The sequence below is a fragment of the Canis lupus genome, chromosome 24 (assembly GCF_048164855.1).
Source record: "Canis lupus baileyi chromosome 24, mCanLup2.hap1, whole genome shotgun sequence".
Classification (NCBI taxonomy): domain Eukaryota; kingdom Metazoa; phylum Chordata; class Mammalia; order Carnivora; family Canidae; genus Canis; species Canis lupus.
In genome coordinates, this window is record NC_132861.1 from 13,017,500 (window position 1) to 13,039,161 (window position 21,662).

Here is a 21,662-nt window from a genome sequence, read left to right on the forward strand (position 1 = left end):
CTGAAGGAATAGAGGAGAGAAATGAATGAGGATGCTAATGCCTAGGGATAATGAAGTGACTATCTGTCACCCCCGGGCTGTGAGAATCCGCAGCTTTGCTTGATTTCTTTGTGATAATAAAACTCAGAAACGTCAATTATCTTTTGCAAAACTTGAGTAGTAATTGCCTTTTCTTTCCTATGAGATCCACCCTTATGGTGCATCATGACTGAAGACATTGCAGAGAAGCATGTACAAGATTCAGGGTATGTGTAGGGCAGTGCACAGGAAGGCGAGTTGGCTGTTGTATTTATCACCCCCGTGGAGCCCCATCAGTCTGCTATTAGGTAGCTGTTCTCACCATTCCTTTCTCTCCAATATATGTCCTTAAGTTAAGGTAAGGTTGGGGGGTGGGGGTGTTCACGTACCCAGACCAAGAACCGCCAAGCTTCACAAGTGGCTCTACCAGTAGCTGCTCTCCCTGGCCAGAATCTTCCAACAAATTCCCAGGGTTTAGCTGTACCCCTGACAACAATATAAGCCTAGGGGATGTTCTGAACATGTTGCAGAAGTAAGAGTTCTATTCTAAGGATAAACTTCCATTTAGAAGGCGAGGCAAAAGGAGTGGAATTAAGGAAAGAGTACAGGGAGGTAACAGCAGGAAAACATTGCCTTCGGTTGGCACTGCCAGAGTGCAGCGCTACAAGCCCAACCCCAGACGAAAGAGGAACCCTGACTTTGATCACAGCCTTAACGTGGCGAAGAAATGGAGGCTGTCACTTTACGGACTTCCACAATTACTTGTGAATGTGAGGCTGGTTCAGTGAGGCTGACCGGTACAGCTGGAGAGCTCCATGGTTTACACCCAGAAAAGTAAAGTAACCCATGGCTAGAGTCCTATTCTGTACTGAAAAATCACTAGAAGTTATTTATGGAGAAGCAGCCTCGACACCCAAATATATCTCTTTACCGAGCTAACACTCAGCTGATGTAGGTCTTGTATATACTTAATATGTAGGGAACCCTAGCCTAATGCTTTCCCCAAAGAAAATTTCTTGGATGCATTTCCCAGCAGACCCTCCTCATCCCCATCCAGCTCAGAAAAGCCTCCCAGAAGCTGTGAGCCACAGCAAGACTCAGCTGAGGGAATCACACATACTAAAGGCAGCACAAGCCCACTCATATAAACAGCAGGCCCTCCTTCTGGTTGTTTTAAAGTCTGGTTTTGTGCCTTTTCAAAGTCCTCTTGATTTTCAAATGAAAAATTAAGACCGTAAGAGATGGAAAAGAACTTAAGAATGTGTGCATCACTTTAGAAAGAGCCTCTCCCTCCCCTCTTTTTTTAAATTATGGCAAAATACATATAGCATGAATACTACCACTTAATCATTAATGTGTACAATTCAGTGACACTAAGTCTATTCACAATGTTGTGCAACCATTATCAATATCTAGTTTCAGAATTTTTTCATCACCTCAAAGAGAAACCTCATACTCACTAAAGCTTTTGACTATGAATGAACCTCATCTTTGGATTCTTTCTGTGACCTCCTGCAACAAAGGGAACTGTAATTTGAGCACAGCCAAGATCAGCAGCCTGTTCTGTCTGCTTAGCAGTCAGTGTTTCAGGGCCCAGTAGCAGAGAAGAAGAAACGGGGAATGAAGAAAAAGAGAAGAGAAATAGAGACATATGGGTGTGTGATGGGGGAGGAGAGAGGGTAGGCCCTCCCAGAAACCACCCCTCAGATCTCAGGGCTGCACCCTAACCAGTCACTAACCCCAAAACTAAGAGCCACCGTCTGGGTGCTCAGAGTGGGAGGCATCTCCATCTCCAATCTACGATTTGCTGCTTACACCAGAGACTACTTGGCCAAAGCAGGAAAAGCCATACTCCACCTTAGATAATTTTGTATCTCCACCTCTTAGCAGAACAATTAAATGGAGGTTTTCTATTTCATGTGTCCAGAATTTGCCCTGGAAACTCTCCCCTCCCTCCAAGTACAAACTCGAAACAGTCTAACCAGCGCAGTTTAACCAGTGACAGATGCAGGGCAGCTGGGGATCCCCAGGCAGCTCAGGAAAACACGCAAACGAATGTACACACAGATAACCTAGTCAGTGAACTCAGCCATCACCTGCACTACTGAACCCCTGCTGATAAAGTCAAATTGAGAAAGTTCATTCCTCCTCCGCCCCATGTTTAAGTGCTTCAGTTTTGCATTCTCTCCTGCTAGAAGGGAGCTTAAACAATTAGATTGTATGTTATTAGTTTAAGTAGTCATCACATTCAACTCAGTTGTAATTAAACCAGCCATCACTGAAAAATATAGCACAGCAAACATAGATCATGCCCCAATACACATATACACACACTTGATAGGGGGCCAGTCTTCTGATGTGATGGTTTTTGGTTTAGCCTTTTATTGCTTTAATCCAAAATTATAGTTTGTAGTGAAGTATAAACGTATCTTTCTTGCTTCACAAATATTTCATCATTGTATGGTATTATACTGTAATATTTATAATATTATAAATTATTGCAAATGTTTCAGTATTTGGAGATATATATCTTTTAAACTTTTATTCAGTGGCTCTTTTTTGATAAAGAGGCTCATCATTTCATTTATAAAACTATCTTTTTTTAAAATTAAATAATATATGAATTCATTTTCATTGTGAAAGATCACATAATACAGAAATAGCATAAGCTATAAAAATTCCATCTGGAGAATTAACACATGCCAACTCTGACTTGTAGTTTGTCAACAATCTTACCTTTTTTTAACCTATATATGTACATACATACAAATTTGGGGCATACATATATGTGGGGCAAATAATAAATGGGATTCATTCATTCAAAGCTATTCAAAGCTAACTCTATGCCAGGAATATAGAGGTGCTTGGAACCAGACGGGACCTTGAATTTACAGTCTAATGGAAAAGCCTAGGTAATAACTTTAACAAATAGAACTATAAACATATTGCCTACGAATAGACAGTAATAACTGCTATGATGAACAAAATCAGGTAATGGATAATAGTGAGTAACCAGTAGAGGGGTGATGTAGGAAAGCCAGCATCTCTAGATCAGTCATGCTATGTGTTTTGTTTTAGGACTTGCTTTGACCACAGTGTTATTTTGAGGGTCTTTCTATGTCAGCACATACTGTTCTGCCTCATTCTTTTTAGCATCCATATACTATCATATGGTATGCTTTCCCATAATTTATTTCTTCTACTGTTGTAAAAATAAGTTCTTGACTTTAACCTTCGTGCAATGCAGTACTAATACTATACCAATCATAGAAACACTACTTCAGGGGCACCTGCGGGGCTCAGTGGGTTAGGCATCTGCCTCTGGCTCAGCTCATGATCCTAGAGTCCTGGGATCGAGCCCTGCATCAGGCTCCCTGCTCAGTGGAGAGCTTGCTTCTGCCTCTGCCCTTCACCCACTCATGCATACTCTCTCTCTCTCAAATAAGTAAATAAAATCTTGAAAGAAAGAAAGAAAGAAAGAAAGAAAGAAAGAAAGAAAGAAAGAAAGAAAGAAAGAAAGAAAGAGAAAAGAAAAGAGAAAAGAAAAAAAAAGAAAAGAAAAAAGAAAAGAAAGAAAAGAAAAGAAAAAAGAAAGAAGAAAAGAAAAGAAAAGAAAAGAAAAGAAAAGAAAAGAAAAAAGAAAAGAAAGAAAAGAAAAAAAACACTACTTCGCTCTACACAGAAAGGCCACTTTGGATGAATGGCTATATTCTGCAGGATAAATGCATCCAACCTCATGGAGGGACCACGGCAAATCTGATCATAGCACAAGAATGAGTGAAGCAGGATGGAGTGTGTTCATATGTGCACACACCTGTGTGTGTTTACAATTTATAGATGTTAACTATAAAACCTCAGCTATCAACTATGTATATAACTATAGACACAGCACTGCTTGACACATTTTTTTAGGTGCTTGAATCATCTTGAAATACTTCATTAGAACAATGGCGAGGTTCCCAGTGAAAGGGCACAAGAATGCTTTTCATTTCTAAATGTTTGGAAATACATGTGTGTTTGGCATCGTTTCAAGGTGCTCACTTCAACTCTAACCCCATCAAGTCAACTGGTTTACAATCTCGCGACAGCTCTTGGAAACCATTCTGTTATCATAACCCAATTTTGTAAGTTAGGCTAGTGAAGCAATAGCCATTGTCCCAAATGAAAGGCCCTTTGTTTAGGGCTTTTCGTTTATTCAGTGGTTTCATGAAGAGGAATATTATACAGCATTTTCTACCACTGTTCTCAGTCTTATTCTTTTTTTTTCTCTTTCTTTCTTTCCTTTTTTTTTTTTTCTAAGAGAGAGAGAGAGAGTGGCAGGAAGGGCAGAGGGAGAGGGAGAGAGAGAGAATCCTAAGCAGGCTCTACACTCAGCACAGAGCCCAACACCAACTCCATCTCACAACCACTGGGTTCAGGACCTGAGCCAGAATCAAGGGTCAGTCACTTAACTGACTGAGCCACCACCCTTAGGTGCCCCTCAATCTTATTCTTTTCTAAGAGCTCCTCCTCCCTGTCTTTCTCATAGCTAAAGAACAAATAATCTCATCGGGGATGACATTGCCCATCAGATCTCCTTTAGACCATGTGTTTTAAGCATCTCATAATTCCCTTCCAACATAACACACTATTGTAAAGGCTGCCTTTCACTGTATTTCAAATTATTCCACTCTTCACCAACTTTTTTTCTTACATCTGCAAATGCTTTGCTGCATGGCTTGACCTTGGGGTAAGATTCTCAACAGAGAGAAAGCAGCAGCCCAGTGATGATCTTTTGAAAACACTAGAATCCTTTGCCTTTTTAGTGCCATTGAATGAGTCCACCATTGTTCACTTGCCATTTTTGTCAATCTTTGCGGCTTACTAAACTTGGATTTCTCTTTCCTGTAGTTTTCCAAACCTCTGAAGTTTGACTGAGTAAACACAAGCTCCTCTGTGTTCTTCGTGGGAAGTTACTCAGACATCCAGTCTCTAGTTTTCCTGGGTCACCTTAACCATCTTGAATCCATATTTGGCTCTTCTGGCCCTTTGTTCAGATACAGCTCTTAGCTAGTCAATCCCTTTAAGAGGTATCAGTCTACAGGTACAATTTACCATGTACCTACAACTGTATACATCCTCATCCTCATGGCTCCTCTATAACGAACATATATCCTGTGCCAACTTAAAAGAATTTCTCATTTCATTGGAGAGCCAACACTATCATAACAAAATTTACTCTTTATTTTGTTAAACCTAACATCTATTGACTACCTATTGCATGCACCGGACATTTTGTCACATTCTAGAGAAAATGAAAATGAGCAAAACTTAGTCCTTACCTTTGGAAAACCTACACATAATAGGTACAAGTCAGTTCATAAGTATGCAATGTGAATAGGATAAAATTTCACGAGATACAAATGGGCATCTCCAATTAGAGTCATCAGGGGAGACTTCATGGAAAGGTGCCATCTGAATTGGACTTTGATGGTTGAAGAAGGGAGTTTTGATGATGACGATTCATTTGGCCAAATTGCAAGGGCACGTTCTCTAAGTCACAAGTACAGGTGCTCAGCTGAACAACAAAGTCTGAGTCACTGGTCAGACTAGCAGGCCAATTTAGGAAATGTCAAATTTTTATGGAAGGAACAGGAGAAAACCACATGGTATGCCTTAATTTAGTCAAACAAGTTAAAGATCTATAGATTTATTTACTCAGTGGTGAATTGGATTAAGGTTCCATTTCATGCCTTTCTCTGGATAATGTGGTACTTATGTATAAAATGCCAAGACTGTCCTTCACCTTATGGTATCTTGGGAAGAAATTAATTATGAAATCCCTTGAAAATACTAAAAACTGAAGAGAGTGTCCATTTATTTAAAATTTAGACTGCATCCCATGGATAAATATATAGACCAGCATCATTATAAACTCAGATCTAAAATCCCCATCAGCAGCCAACACAATAGATGGTTCAAGTTCTTACACTGGGTGCTGTCACCAGAATTCCTTGGAGTACAAGTCCCTACAAAAAAAACTTTGCGTAAAATTTTACTTGAGCATTTGAAGCTAACAGTTTAGCAGACCCCTGAAACTATCTGAGTTCACATTTCTAAGTTCCAGGGTCTAAAGCTCTTTGAATCTTAAAATCATAAAATTAACTGACATAGAACTTTACAGACTGGAGAGAGCTGAGTATGTAGGATGGAAGTCAGTACCACTGCATGGGGTGTCAGCATCGAATCCTACCTTACTCAGCTGTCATATAGCAAACTCTACAGGGCTCACTCTTTTCCTCATTCCCTAAATTCCATTTTCCATGGTCTTGGTTAATGTGGCCATTTCCTCAGTTGCTAAGTGTCTGCTGTCTGTTGGCACAGTGCTAGACACCAGGGCTCAGTAATGCACAGGATACTGGAGCGGGCAAGTAAGAAAGTCAGCAAATTTACTATGAAATGTTAAGTGTCAAAGTAGAGGTATGCACGAGGTGATGCAAGAGTAACAGAGAAAGGGCTCAAGAGCATCAAAAGATGCTTTCCAGAGCATCTGGATTTGCCTTGAGCTAAATATTAGGAAGCGAATGCTAGTCAAGTACAGGTCCAGAGAGTAATGGGCAAAGTCATGGAGGCTTATAATGAATTGCCAATAAATAAATATAGCTTGTGCCAAGGATACACTTAGGGATGTAGCAGGCACAGAAACTGGAAACAAAATAGGCAGGGGCCAGATCACAGAGGTCATTGCTTTATTAAATATAATAGTGTTGTCCCATGTACATCCTTGAAGTCAAAGTTGTATCTAATCTATCCAGCATACATGCTTCTATTGGCCCTCACAGCAAATTTACATAAGTTGATTGGGTTGCCAACATTTAACACGGAAAATCCAGATTTCTGTTGATGAAACTAGAGGGTATTATGCTAAGCAAAATAAGTCAGTCAGGGAGAGATAATTATCATATGATCTCACTCATATGTGCAATTTAAGAAACAAAACAGAGGATCATGGAGGAAGAGAGGAAAAAATAATACAAAATCAGAGAGGGAGACAAACTGTAAGAGACTCTTAATCATAGGAAATAAACTAAGAGTTGCTGGAAGGGAGAGGGGTGGGGGAATGGGGTAACTGGGTGATGGGCATTAAGGAGGGTATGTGATAGAATGAGCACTGGGTGTTATATAAGACTGATGATTCACTGACCTCTACCTCTGAAACTAATAATATATTATATGTTAATTAATTGAATTTAAATTTTAATAAACTCAGAAGACAGGGCTGAGTGACTTAGTCAGTTAAGCATCTGACTCTTGATCTCAGCTCAAGTCTTGATCTCAGCGTTGTGTGTTCAAGCCCTGCATTGGGCTTCATGCTGGACCTGGAGCCTACAGCAAGAAAGAGAAAGAGAGAAAGAAAAAGAGAGGGAAAGAGGGGAGGGAGGGAGGAAGAAAGGAGGAAGGAGGAAGGATGGATGGACTCAAATTCCCAAATTCCAGTTGGTGGGAGCTGAGTAAATGCTTTCACCTTTAGATGGGAGATAGGATTTTCTGCACTCCACAGACACAGTCCCCCTCCCATGATCTCATCCCCAACTCATTTATGTTATGTGCCTGGCCCCAGAACACATCCACACTTGCAAATCCTGCTCTGTGCCCTATTGGTCCGATCTGATACAACTTCTTTCAATAAAGGGAAATGAATCATGTTTCGACAGGAATTGTTATGTTTTTAGTGGCTGAAAATTACTTAAGTGACCCTCTAGAAGCAGCAGACCCACGATTAAATGATCTCATCTCAACAACACAAAGTAGAGCATCATGTTTCTAAGTGAGTTCTATGTGTTAGTTCTAATGATTAACACCCAAAGGGAAACAGAAAATTCATTTAGGATGACTCTTCAAAGAACTCAATACCATTTTTCATAACAACAAAACTACAACATGTGTAGAAATAAATATAACTAAAAAGCAAGATATTTAAAGAGAAAATCACAACTATCAAATGACATAAAAGAATACCTAAGTAACTCAAAGATATTTTATATTCTTGGATGGGAATATTTATTATTTTTTTGAAGATTTTATTTGTTTATGTATTTATTTGGAAGGAGGCCCAGAGGGAGAAGGAGAGAGAAAATCTCAAGCAGATTCTGCGCTGAGCATGGAGCCCAACTTGGGGCTCAATCTCAACCCTGAGATGGTGACCTGAGCCAAAATCAAGAATCAATGGCTTAACCAACTAAGCCACCCAGATGCCCTGGGAATATTAATTAGTGAAACATTTTTGAGCCCTTTTTTGCAGGTCAAAAATATTGGCAATTTCATTTGTTTTGGCCTAAAAATAAATTTCCCCCAAATTATTACATAAATTCTGTGACATTTGCATCAACATCCCAACAGTGCTTCTCACAGAATTTGACAAGCTAAACCTAAAATCCATATTGACATATAAAGGGCCAAGATGATTCTGAAGAAGAAGGGGTCATACCATAGCAAATATCAAGATGCATTATCAAGCAATCATAACTTGTGTGGGATAAATGGGTCACTGTGAACAAATAGGGAACCTAAAAACAGAACCACAAATATATGGGAACTTAGTATCCAACAGAACTGGCATTGGGGAAGAAGAGAGTATTCAGTAAATGATGTTGGAATAACTGGCTATTTATATGGTAAAAATTAGATTTTTAACTCACACCACACATACCCCTTCCTACAAGAAAATCCAGATGGATTAAAGACCTAAATGAAAAGAAGCAAATCTCTAAACAAATCTTTAATTTTTGTTTTGTTTTGTTTTGTTTTTAGAAGAAAGTATATAATCAGAGTAGGAAACCATCTTTTTAAAACAAGCACCAGGGGTGCCTGGGTGGCTCAGTCAGTTGAGCAGCTGATGTGATTTCGGCTCAGGTCATGATCTCAGGGTCCTGGGATTGAGCCCCATGTTGGGCTCTGTGCTCAGCTAGAGTCTGCTGGAGGATTCTCTTGCTGCCTCTCCCCTTACCTTGCTCTGTCTCACTCTCAAATAAATAAATAAATCTTAAAAAAAAAAAGCACAAAGAATAATGGAAAACATTAATAAATTTGACTACATTAGAATTTTAAATGCTTTTGTATTGAAAATTCACCATAAACATAATTTAAAAGATTGTTCATAGAATGGAGGAGGACTTGCAGCGTATTTAACCAACAAAGGATCAGTATCCAAAGCATATAGAGAACTCAGAATCATTGAGGAAAAGACAAGCTAACAGAAAAATGGACAGGGAACATAAAGAGGTAGTTCACAGGAAAAGCAGCTTGCATGGCCAACAAAGATGGAAAAAGATGTTCCACCTAACTAGTAATCAGACAAACAGAGGTTAAAACCACAGCAAGATGCCATCTCACACCCATCATTTTGCCTTCAGTTACATCTGGTAGCACCAGGTATCAGGAAGTATATGGGGGAGGGGAGCTCTTAACTCAGTGCTGGTGAAAGTATAAATCAGTGTATTTTGGAAGATGATTTTTAAATCCTGCATAGAGCTATACAGCGAACTGTATAACCCAGCACAAGATGTATGCATAACCATGTACACAGAGCTGTGTCAGATGGCACTGCAGCCTTCTTTGTAACAGTAAAAAAGTGAAAACTATCTTATAGGAGACAAGTGGATTCTTTTTATACAATGAGTTGCTTTTTTTTTTTTTTTAAGATTTCATTTATTTATTCATGAGAGACACACAGAGAGGCAGAGACACGGGCAGAGGGAGAAGCAGGCTCCTCCCAGGGAGCCCAATGTGGGACTCGATCCTGGATCCTGGGATCACACCCTGCGCCAAAGCAGATGCCAAATGCTGAGCTACCCAACCACTGAGCCGCCAAGGTGTCCCCGCAATGAGTTCTTTTTAAACATGAGTTAAAAATGAACTCCATGGATCCCTGGGTGGTGCAGCGGGTTAGCGCCTGCCTTTGGCCCAGGGCGCGATCCTGGAGACCCGGGATCGAATCCCACATCGGGCTCTCGGTGCATGGAGCCTGCTTCTCCCTCTGCCTGTGTCTCTGCCTCTCTCTCTCTCTCTCTCTGTGACTATCATAAAAAAAAAAAATGAACTCCATCTGGGCAGCCCCGGTGGCACAGCGGTTTAGTGCCGCCTGCAGCCCAGGGCATGATCCTGGAGACCCTGGATCAAGTCCCACGTAGGGCTCTCTGCATGGAGCCTGCTTTTCCCTCTGCCTGTGTCTCTGCCTCTCTCTCTCTCTCTCTCTCTCTCTCTCTCAATCTGCATCTCTATCAATAAGTAAATAAAATCTTAAAAAAATGAACTCCATCTACATGTATCAACAAGGATAATATTAAAATATCATTTAATAAGAAAAGTTGAAAAAAGGTATATACTGTATGGCACCTTTTATTTAGAATTTGTAAAGCCACAAAACAATATTACATATTCTATAGAGAGGTACATTTCAATCTAGAAAAAGCATAAAAACATGCATGAGAATGAAACACACCAACTTTAGGATAGAGATACTTCTGGAGAGAAAAAGAAAAGGAAGGAGATAAATTACGCATTTTATTCATAATAAAAGAGGGGGTTCTCAAGCAAATATTGCCAAATTTTGACATCTGATTATCTTCATAGTGGATACATGGGTTCTATTTTTCCTGCACTTTTATGTTTTATTTAAGATTTTATTTATTCATGAGAGGGAGAGAGAGGCAGAGACATAAGTAGAGGGAGAAACAGGCTCTTTTCAGGGAGCCTGAGGCGGGACTCGATCCCAGGACCCCAGGATCACGACCTGACTGAGCCTAAGGCAAATGCTCAACCACTGAGCCACCCAGGTGTCACTTTCCTGCACTTTTAAATGAAATGTTAAACTAAGAAGAGAGCCCTTGCAGAAGGTGAGCTTCTCAGTAGAACTGCATCTGTGTCATGGGGACCAGGTCATGAAAACTGAGTCACTACAAGATAAGGCATTAAAAAGAAATGAGAGCACTCAACTACAAATGAGTATGGGCAGATCTGAAGGATGCGGGGAGCGAAAAAGGTGGGACTGGCCTAAGTCTGAGAGAAGGGAAATAGATAGAGCTGGCAATGAGCAAGTGCCTGATGAGGATTCGGAGTGTCACCCTGATGGTGACGCATCGATCTCTGTGCCACTGGTCAGAGTGTGTTAGTGTGAACGCAGGTTGGAAAGAAGAGCATTGCTGGTTGGCTCAGGACACACTCTCACCCTGTTTCCTCTTCTACATGATGGAAAGATGAAACTGAGCCAGGTGACCTTAGCTCGCAGCATCCTTGGCACTATCTGCTCACCTTCACAACTATGCCTCTGTCTCCATGAGTGAAATCCAAGGCCTTGGGCTTTATTTGTTCACTGTATCAGCCTTAAACCCGGATTTGAGTGATAGAACCTTGGTGGAGGGCAGCCAGCCCCGGTGGCTCAGCGGTTTAGCACCGCCTTCAGCCCAGGGCGTGATCCTACAGACCCGGGATCGACTCCCAAGTTGGGCTCCTTGCATGGAGCCTGCTTCTCCCTCTGCCTGTGTCTCTGCCTCTGTGTGTGTGTGTGTTTCTCATGAGTAAATAAATAAAATCTTAAAAAAAAAAAAAAAAAAAAAAAAACGTTGGTGGAGGGTCAGGTCTGCTGCAATGAAGATGATGGTGAGTGGCAAGATAGCCACTACTTTGAATGTCCATTGCCCTTGACACCCACTCTGCAGTCAGGCTTTTACTTTCTGTGATTGCCGTGTATGCTATATCCTGTGCTTTGCAGAGCTTTCATTAAACGATCTCAGTTGATCCTCATAGCAATACCATAAAATAGGCAAAGCAGGTATAATTCTCATTTTACAGATGGGGAAACAGACTCAAAGAGGTTAAATGATTTAGCCAAGGTTACAGGGGAGAGTCTCCTGTCCTCCTCCCCCCTCTACCCCCATTACCTGGGCTTAGAATATTAGAACCATCTTGCACTCATCTCTGCCCATTCCTTCATCTAGTAGAGGAGCAGTTCCTGTAGGCTGTTTGTACAGAGTGTCCGTTTGCATTTCTTCCTCTCTACTTCCTTTCCCACCATCCAGATCTGGATCCTCAGCATTCTTTGCCAGAGTTACAACTGGTAAGCTGGATTTCCAGATGCCACTTCTCCCTCATTCCTCTCTACCCTGCGTTCTCATTCTAGACTAAACTTCCTTAAACATTGCTTTCATTATGTCATTTCCCTGCTCAAAAATCTTTGTGAGCTCCTCCTTCCTTCTATACTGTCTACACTGAATGGAAACTCCTCAGCCAGGATTTCGAAGCCCTCCTTAATCTGAATTCACCTTTTCCAGTCAACTTCTCAAAATGGATGCTTTGAAAATAAAATGACTAACAAATCATCCATCACATCAGCAAAGGTTTGTGTTTTGTATTTTTAGATGATACTGCTCAGTACTGACAAGAGAGTCGTAAAACAGTCTTGCTGGTAGACGTGTTAATAGGTATAATCTTTTTGGAAGGCAAAATGGTTATAAGAATCAAGAGCTCTTGACCTAATAAATCTGTTTCTGGAAATCTATCCTAAGGAAATAATCTGAAATACAGAAAAATCTTCATGCCTAAAGATGTTAATTATACTATTTTTATAGTTATGAGCAATTAGATATAACCCTCTGGTGGCTTTCTTCGATGCCTAGAATAAAACTTTAAATCCCTACTGTGGCCTGTGGTCATACATGATCAAGCCCTACCAACTCTCTTCTCTCCTGCTTGCTAACTAAAGTCTACAGTGGTCTTTTTCACTGTCTGTTAAACAAGCCCATTCCTGCCCCCAGGGACTTTTTTTTTTTTTAAGATTTTTATGTTTATTCACAAGAGACATAGTCAGAGGGAGAAGCAGGTTCCCTGTGCAGAGCCTGAAGTGGGACTTGATCCTAGGACCGGGGGTCACGACCTGAGCTGAAGACAGAGGCTCAACCACTAGGCCACCCAGGCGTTCCCCATCCAGGGACTTTATAGTTGCTATTCCCTATACTTTCCTATCAAATGCCCCTTTCAGATCTTTAAAAAGCTCATTCTTCCCCATCTTTCAGGGCCCTGCTCAGATGTCACCTCTTCAGAGAACCTTCCCTAAACACTCTCCATAGCCCAGGGTCCCCTTAACCTAGTTTAGTTTCTTCACAGGCTTTGTTCCTTGAAATTACTTATTTGTAACTCTCCAACACTATAATGTAAGTCCTTTGTAGGCAAGGATTCATTTGTCTTGCTTATTATGATATCACCAGATCTACAATAGTGGCTAGTACGTGTAGGAGCTCAAAAATACCATACGAATGAACAAACTGTGTTTAAAAATCCTCCTTAAAAAAGAATAAAGGGAAAATGTCTTGGAGGAAAGACTGTAGGTTTGCTTTACCTTTTCTTTATGCTTTCCAATATTTCTCAGATTTTCTTTATTGGGTGTCTTTTATAATCAGGGGGAGTACAAACTATTTAAACTAACAAAATATAGCCCATAGTCTGGCCAGACCCATTTTATTACTATTCCAGAATAAGCATTCAATTCACATTCATGTCTTGGCATGGCTGTTCTCTTGCCTGCCCTTCCCGCTGCACCTCTGATAATCCTATAAACCTCAGCCCAAGGCCCACCTCCTCCAGGATCCCTTCCTGAGTTTTCCTATACTTAAAGCTCTCCCTCCCACCCTGGGCTTGGCATTTAACTGGGTATGCTGTGCTACATTTATTCACTCTCATTTATGAAACACTTTCTGTTTGCTGGCACGTGTGTGTGAAATGGAGAGAGAGAGAAAACAAGAATGTATATCTGTGTGTTTAGTAGGAGTTCATTTTCCCTCCTCAGCATATACCATGTCTTAGCCTCCCCCCTCCCCAAGTCTTTAACATAGATTGATAGCAGAGTAAGTACTCAATAAATACTTGGTGGTGGTCTTTGGTGTTGAAGCTACTGTGTCTCCAAGCTGGGGTCAGAATCCATGGTTCTCCTTCCATTACATGAAGCTCTGTAGTCACACTTTAGCTTGTATTTACTGAGCACTTACTGTGTGTCCGTGTGTCCTGCACGTACCACTCATGTTCCTGTGTACCTGCTAGGAACTGCTTTCATTTTCATCTTAAGTTTGAAGAAACCGAAACACAGAAAGGTTAAGCAGCTAGTCTCAAGGGACAAAGCTCGAAGCACTAAGGCCTGGATTAAAATATAGCCCAAAGTCTTCACCTCTCTTAGGAGTGAAGCAGGGCTCCTTTGGCCCCTTTGGCACAGACATGTTCCAGTCCAACTGCGGGCTCTTAGGCTACTCAACGTCACCAAATCTGTTTCCACATTTGTAAAACAGAGACACCAAGACCTTACAGGGCAGTTGCCAATGTCAAGATGAGAAGTGTGTGGTCTAGTGCTAGCACACAGCAGGCGGTGAGTAAATGGTGTTATTATTAGATGTGCCGCCTCCTTGACATTTGCTTCTGAAAGCTGGAGATGGTAGCCCCATCTCATTTCTCTCCACACAGTGAGTGGCCTGGGTCTGAGTTGCACCTCCACAGCTGGGATCTGGGGAAGGTGCTATGAAAAAGCCCAGGGACGAGAGAAAACAAATAAGTGGCCCTGCCCAAGGTTACCTAGAGCTTGGATTTCCTTGTCTGAAGGCATAATTATAGGAAGAGGGTTGGATTATAGAAGTAGCTGTTTTTGTGTGTCACCCAGGCCCACTCATGTAAACATCTTTCACTCCCCAGGAATTATTTTAGGACCAGGAAGCAGCACACTGTTTATTGAAAGAGTCACAGAAGAGGATGAAGGTGTCTATCACTGCAAAGCCACCAACCAGAAGGGATCCGTGGAAAGCTCGGCATACCTCACTGTTCAAGGTAAACAGCTGCTCCAGAGAGCAACAAGAAACAGTTCAGACATCTGTTTAACTTTTCACCTCCTGGTCTCCTGCGGGCAGCTCTGGCCTGTTCCTCTCCCTGCCCTCCTCACCCCTTCCCACCTCCCCACTCCCCCCTACCACCACTACCACCACCAGGCTTTGGGAAGCTACCCTGTAGGGTGGCCTGGCAGGCCCAAGGCTAAGACACTGGGGGGCCACCCCCCTCCCACCCCCAGAGCTGCCATCTGAAGATGATCTCTGCAGGGAAGTAGTTCCCAGAAGAGAGGAAAGCCAGCTGCCATCAGAGGCAGGCCACTGACCCGCAGAGAATGACCGCAGTGGCCGGGCTGGTGACAAAGAAATTCAAGAAGGCAGAGGGGTGGAGGGAGGGGGAGACACCCACACATTGGAAACTAGTTCGTTCTTTTTCCTTTTCCAACTCCCATCAGTTAGACATATGCCGCTCTTCTGAATGTTTTCATAAGCTGGTTTGTTTGTTTGTTTAACACAGAGCAGGCTGCAAAAAATTATCAAGGAGAAGCAACACATAAAAACAGACCACGTTTGAGAAAAATGTTCTAAGTGCTTCCTTCTTTGTAGACCTCAGATAGTTGGTTCTGCAGCAAAATCCAAAGCAGCCTCATCCTAGCCCGGGCTGCACCATGTGGCTCCCATTTGGAAAGTAGTTCAGGCCTCAGTTTCAGTCCTCTGATGCCAGGAATCATCCAAACCATAACATCGACGGCATCATAAAATATCAAATTGGCACCTTTTGGGGGATAAATATATGTGGCATGTTGAGGTTTTACATGAAAAGAGGCAATTTGTTCAGTAGCCTGTTTCCAGGGGCTCCCCGGGAGACGATGGAATAGGGAAGCATTCCTGGCGGAAGAACAGCCTATGTGCGTTCTTCCACCCTGGAAACTTGCACGGCTTCAGGAGCCTAACGCGGAGAATTCAGCCGCCTTTAAAACAGCATCACCCCCCTCCTTTTCCGAGGAGCTGGTTTTAGAGAGCCTCCGGAAAAATCTAAAACCCATGCTTCCATGAATGTATACTTTCGGGAAAAGCCAAGGGTAGCATTCCTCAAATTCTTACAGTAATGGTCCTGTCTCCCTCCCAAATAGTCCTCATTTCGGTATTCTTTCAACTGGTCTGCTTACACACGGAGCAAACAATTACGTGTGCATCTCTTTAACACCTCCCTCTTCAAAGGATTGTTCCTTTACCTATGAATTAACAAAGACTCCAGCTGTGGCCTTCGAGGAGGGGCTCCATCAGGCCACGGATCTGAGAGAGGGGCAAGGAGGTCCCTGATCCTCAGTCCAGGAGGTGCTTTCCCCGCTGTCCTGACAACAACCCCGTAAGATGCTCAGAGCAGTTAGGAACCCCCAGACAGGAATGAGAGGACGGATCTAAACCCTACGGCCAGGTAATGGCAGGTGTGTGTGTAGAGCTGGGCTCCTCAGACCCACTCCAGCCCCCCAACACCTGCCTTCCTCGTGGGCCACCCCCACCATGGCCACTCTTCTCTACCAGGGAATATGGGTACGTGTCTGACCCAATGGCTAGGCAGCTAATGGCTTGGGAGAAGCCCTTGCCCGAAGCCAGGACACCTATGCAAGTTTGCAGCTCTCCACAAAGACTTCACCTCCTTTCCCTTCACCTCTTCTGCCAGGCTGGGTTCCCTAGAGCCCACCCCCCTCTGTTTGCCATAAGTCTACCCTCCTGGAGTAGCGTCTCCTGCTGTGATGAGTTTGCTGTCGGGGCAGAGCGGTGGCACAGTGGAGACTCCCGGGCTGGACTGGAGCCAGCGCTCTGGCCCTCAGAGAGCCTGACTCACCACTAATCCTCCTCCTCCTCTGTCCAGTTTAGCAGCATCCTCCAGGATGAACAGCTGACGCAGACACTCCTTCTCTTCTCTGCCCTCCCACACCACGGTTCTTGGATCTTTAGTCAGTACCTATTTTATTCGGCTTTTTATTATGCTTTAGGGATTGATGGGCCTGTCTCCCCTACTGGATTGTAGACTTATTGAGACAGAACTATGTCTGATGTATCTTTGTTTCCCTTAGCTGTGCCCAGCACTAAGCAGGGCACTGTGTATTTAATGCCTTTCTGTGCAGACCCTGCGGGACAACTGGCATACCCAGTCCCATGAACTTCATAAGAATCCAAAGAAGTAACTAGTATTATCTTCAGTCTACAGATGGGAAAATTGACCCTCAAAAAAGGTTAATTATTTGCCCAAAGCCACACAATGAAGTCAGCAAGAAGGCTGGCTGCGGTCCATGTCTTGTGACTTGTCACCCTTCCTCCATTCATCCATTCCTGAAGTACCGTAGGAGACTGTCCTTGAAGCCTTAGCATAAAATTGGGCAGTTAGACCTTTCCAGTTATCCTGTCATTTGGTTTTCTCTCTACCTGGTTCTAATTTCCTACGGTGATTCCTTTTCCCACGAAATGCTTTTCTAAAGTCAGACAGCATTAAGAATATGAGTGCCACTGGTCCTTTCTCCATATTTCCATCAGTCTGTGTCATTTGCTTCTGAGGAAAGGGGAGACCATTGCGATGTGGGTTGCCCATGTAGGCTGCCACTATGGATGTCCTGAGCCTGTCATCTCCTGACATCATCTCTCAGCCTCCCACACAGTCCACCTACTTCTCTCTTCCAATTCTAGAATGAGCTTTTTATTTTATTTAATTTTTTTAGGATTTTATTTATTTATTCATGAGAGACACAGAGAGAGAGGCAGAGACATAGGCAGAGGGAGAAGCAGGCTCCCTACAGGGAGCTGGATGCTGGACTCGATCCCAGGATCCCGGGATCATGACCTGAGCCAAAGGCAGACACTCAACCCCTGAGCCACCTAGGTGCCTCAAGAGTGATCTTTTTAAATGACTAATCTTACGATAGGTTACTTCCCTGCTTTGAATTTGCAGTGGTTCCACCCCTTATCCTCATCTAGGCATGCAAGGTCCTCCCAAGGCTCCCCCTGCAGCCTCATGGCTCATCCCTCCCTTCACACCTGAGCTCCCCAGCCATGTGACTGCCCAGGACCCCCTGAACGCACACTTCCCCTCCTCATCTTCAGCCTTCCTTTGGTCTTCACAGCCTGCCTTCCTCCCACTTCATTCTCCCCCAAACAACCCCACTCATCCTGACAACTCACTTGTGCTCTTGCTTCAGGCATAGAGCATATCCCCCTTGTGCCCCCAGAGTCCTTGACATGAACCTTTAACGCAATGCTTACTTACCACAGCTTACTATTCACTCCTCTATCCCTGAGCATTTGATAAATGTGTTTGTTGGCTTGATCTACTTAGGAAACCACCACTGTATGTCTGAAAAAAGGCACATGTCGACATATATTGTGTATGGCAATAGAGATAAGCCAAATGCAATTAGTTATTAACTCAACACCTTAGTTGTGTGCCCAGGACTGTGCTGCTGCACACATGGAAGTGTAAGCCATGATCCCTAACCTCACTGTGCTTTCAAAACCTAGCTGGAAGGAGATTAAGGTGCACACAAAACAATTAGAACCAGACCAATAAGAATTTGAGTTCCTTGAGGCACCTAGGTGGCTCAGTCAATAAGTGTCTGACTCTTGGTTTCAGCTCTGATCCTGATCCCCGGGCTGGTGGGATGGAGCCCCATGTCAGGCTCTGTGTCTGCTTGGATATTCTCTCTCTCTGTCCGTATCCCCTGCTCTCACGCTCTCTCAAATCAATTAATCAATCAATCAATCAAGCTTTAAAAAGCAGAATGTTGAGCTCTTCCTAAGGGTAAAGTAGAAACACTAGTTTGTATCAAGCAGACCATGCAGTGCTGCTAATATGAGCTCAGGAGTTCAGAGAGACTAGAAAGGCCATGGGGAGTGAGCTGAGATCTAAAGGATGTTGGATTGGCAAGGTGAATGGGGCAGCGAGCTATGAGACAACTGTCAGCCTTCTGCGTTCATATCTCCCTTGGCAACAACAAAGTCTAGGCAATTTTAAATATTTCCTCTTGTCTAGCCCACTGGGTTTTCTGAGGAACTGGTACTTTTGATTCATGACCTCTTTTCTCTCGTGTGGCATTACTCTCCACTAGCACTTGGGGAAATGATAGAGCTGGCAAGGTGGCCGTGGACGCTTTATGGATATGGCTCTTTCTTTTTGCTCATTATTGTTCCCAGCTGCCATGCTTTTTGAGTTCTTATGTCTGCTTTTCTGCCTTCCTCCTGGCTCCCTTTTGTAATTTTTTCCCCCTGCTCTTGCAGCAACAGCTGTATCCAACCTTTCTACTTAAAAATTGTGGTTAGCTGAAAAAATAGTGTCCCTGACCTGCAATCATCAAAGTACCTGAAATACTGTACCCATTTATAAATAAATGGGGCCATATCCGAATAGGATAATGATAAAATAGTGCGAGGAAATGCGGATGTTTAGTCTAAAAACTAGGGGGTGATATTATTGTTTTCCTCAAATATTTAAGAAGCTTCAGACCGAGGAGACATTTCACTCTGTCTTTGACACATCAAAAAAAAAAAAAAATAACCGGAACCGAGGAGGGGAGTGGCAGTGAAGTTTCACAGAGCCAAATTTTAGCTTCATAATGATCTTGGGGTTCTGGGATCGAGTTCTGCATCAGGCTTCCGCAGGGAGCCTGCTTCTCCCTCTGTCTATGTCTCTGCCTCTCTCTGTGTGTCTCTCATGAATAAATAAATAATCTTAAAAAAAGATTTTTAAAAAGTGGATAGTATATGCATCTCATTAGTTAGATGCACTATCTTGAATGCAAGTAGTTGAGGCTTACCAAGTAAAAAAAATTTTTTTTAAGATTTTATTTATTCATGAGAGACACAGAGAGAGAGAGAGGCAGAAACACAGGCAGAGGGAGAAGCAGGCTCCATGCAGGGAGCCTGACATGGGACTTGATCCTGGGTCCCCAGGATCAGGTCCTGGGCTGAAGGTGGCACTAAACCACTGAGCCACCCGGGCTGCCCACCAAGTAAAAATTTAATCCTTAGATGCTCTTCTGAAACTTTCAGTGTGGTACCTGGTTAGTTATTTTATCACTGAAATTAGATCTTTGCTCCCTCTCTCTTGGCTGTCACTCTGGGGGCCATGAAACATTCCCTGGCTTTACACTTGATTTCCCAATAGATGTATAGAGACTCTTCATGCTGACCTATCTTGTCAGGTTGAGTTTAGGAAATGAAAGCAAGCAAACGAGTTGTGTCTGCGACTATGTTTAACGGGTTTAAAGAGGTTTATGAATTAGCCAGGAAGGAAACTGTCTGCTCTTTTTATTTCCCTTGAAAAAGGATTCTTATACTCATAGATAAAACAATGTGTTATTTTTGTATCTGAAAAGGATGAGTGGACTGTGGGGTCAAAGTGGCTTCTTTAAATAATCACAGGTCTTGTTTGGTTTGGACTGCACATGAGTACACGTGGAACTCTCCAAGGGGAAGCTCGAACATTAAAAACAACAACACAAAATGGGTTCATAACCAAAATAATTTCTGAAATTGACACAGCACTCAATCGCCCATGGAACTCAATGGCACTGGTTCAATGAAAGCATGGCATATTTTCATCCGAGGACTTAAGATAAACTATGCTTTATTATTGCAAGGAATAACCACAATAAATATGTAGATATGTTCTTATAACAGATTTAGGCCTTGCTATTGAAATGCTATTTCAATAGCATTTATAAATTACACAGGAGAAAATACCATATTACACATTCTTTGGGGGATGACTGATGGATCTGAAAATCATGGAAAGCACAGAAGGACTTTGCATTAGGGCTGCCCTGCAGTCTAAATGCTTAGAGTGGGATTAGAGGTGAGATTTGTAAAATTATGCCATAATATTTGCACATTAACACATTTCAGGAAAGGACCCATACAGCAGGAGATGTACACTGTGTCCCTTAATAAATTCTGAGAGTAAAATATAGGAAAAGCTCAAAATTGTGTTGGGTATGCAGCCACTCTCTTTTATCCCCCTTGGCCAGGCCAGCTTTCATGTTTCATTTCCTTTTGATGCTCCTCTCTTCCTGAATCCTGCCCCAAATTCACTCCCCTGGCTATCCTGGCACTAGGAAAGGTGTGATAAACTAATTCACAGGAACATGTTGGCGACTAATGCTACTCCCTTCTCCTGGGTGTTGGCAATTCAGAAGGGTTCCCAAGGAGAGACAAGGGCTTGGCAATGGAGAGATGAACTCTGCTCCTCGTTAATTTCACACAGAAGGACTAGGGGACGGGATACACATGCCTTCGTCCTTGAAGTCGAAATGATGACACAAAGCTGGCTTTGATCAAGAATTCAAAAAATGGGGGCCGTCTGGGTGGCTCAGTGGTTGAGCATCTGCGTTTGGTTCAGGGCGTGATCCCAGAGTCCTGAGATCGAGTCCCACATCCGGTTCCCCTCAGGGAGCCTGCTTCTCCCTCTGCCTCTCTCTCTGTGTCTCTCATGAATAAATAAAAATATTAAAAAAAAAGAAAAAACAAAAAAATTTAAAAATTTAAAAATGGAGATGGAATTCACTTGTAATATCTTATGCTCGCTGAATGTGCATTCATCTCCTCAACTTTTGTGACAACCCAATGGGAATTTTTTTCTATCTGCAAGTGAGAATCTGAAGCACAGAAAGATTTAGGATTTTGTTTAGGGTTACGAAGCTAGTAGTGGTGGAGCTGAGAATTGGACCCATGTTGAACCATTCTGCTCTACTGCCTCTCAGCTCTAAGACAGCAGAGGACCCCAGTGCAGCCAGGTGCATCACTGTTCCTGAGCTG

General features: G+C 42.7%; 1 protein-coding gene across 6 annotated transcripts in view; it reads left to right on the forward strand.

The window, feature by feature from the left end:
- The window catches only part of FLT1 (fms related receptor tyrosine kinase 1), a 178,921-nt gene that overhangs the window by 110,653 nt on the left and 46,606 nt on the right, over nt 1-21,662 (forward strand). For all 6 annotated transcript variants that reach the window (XM_072795627.1, XM_072795628.1, XM_072795626.1 and 3 more), the window contains one exon: nt 14,728-14,859. In XM_072795627.1, coding sequence (XP_072651728.1) covers nt 14,728-14,859 — 132 coding nt within the window. The remainder of the gene's footprint in view (nt 1-14,727; nt 14,860-21,662) is intronic.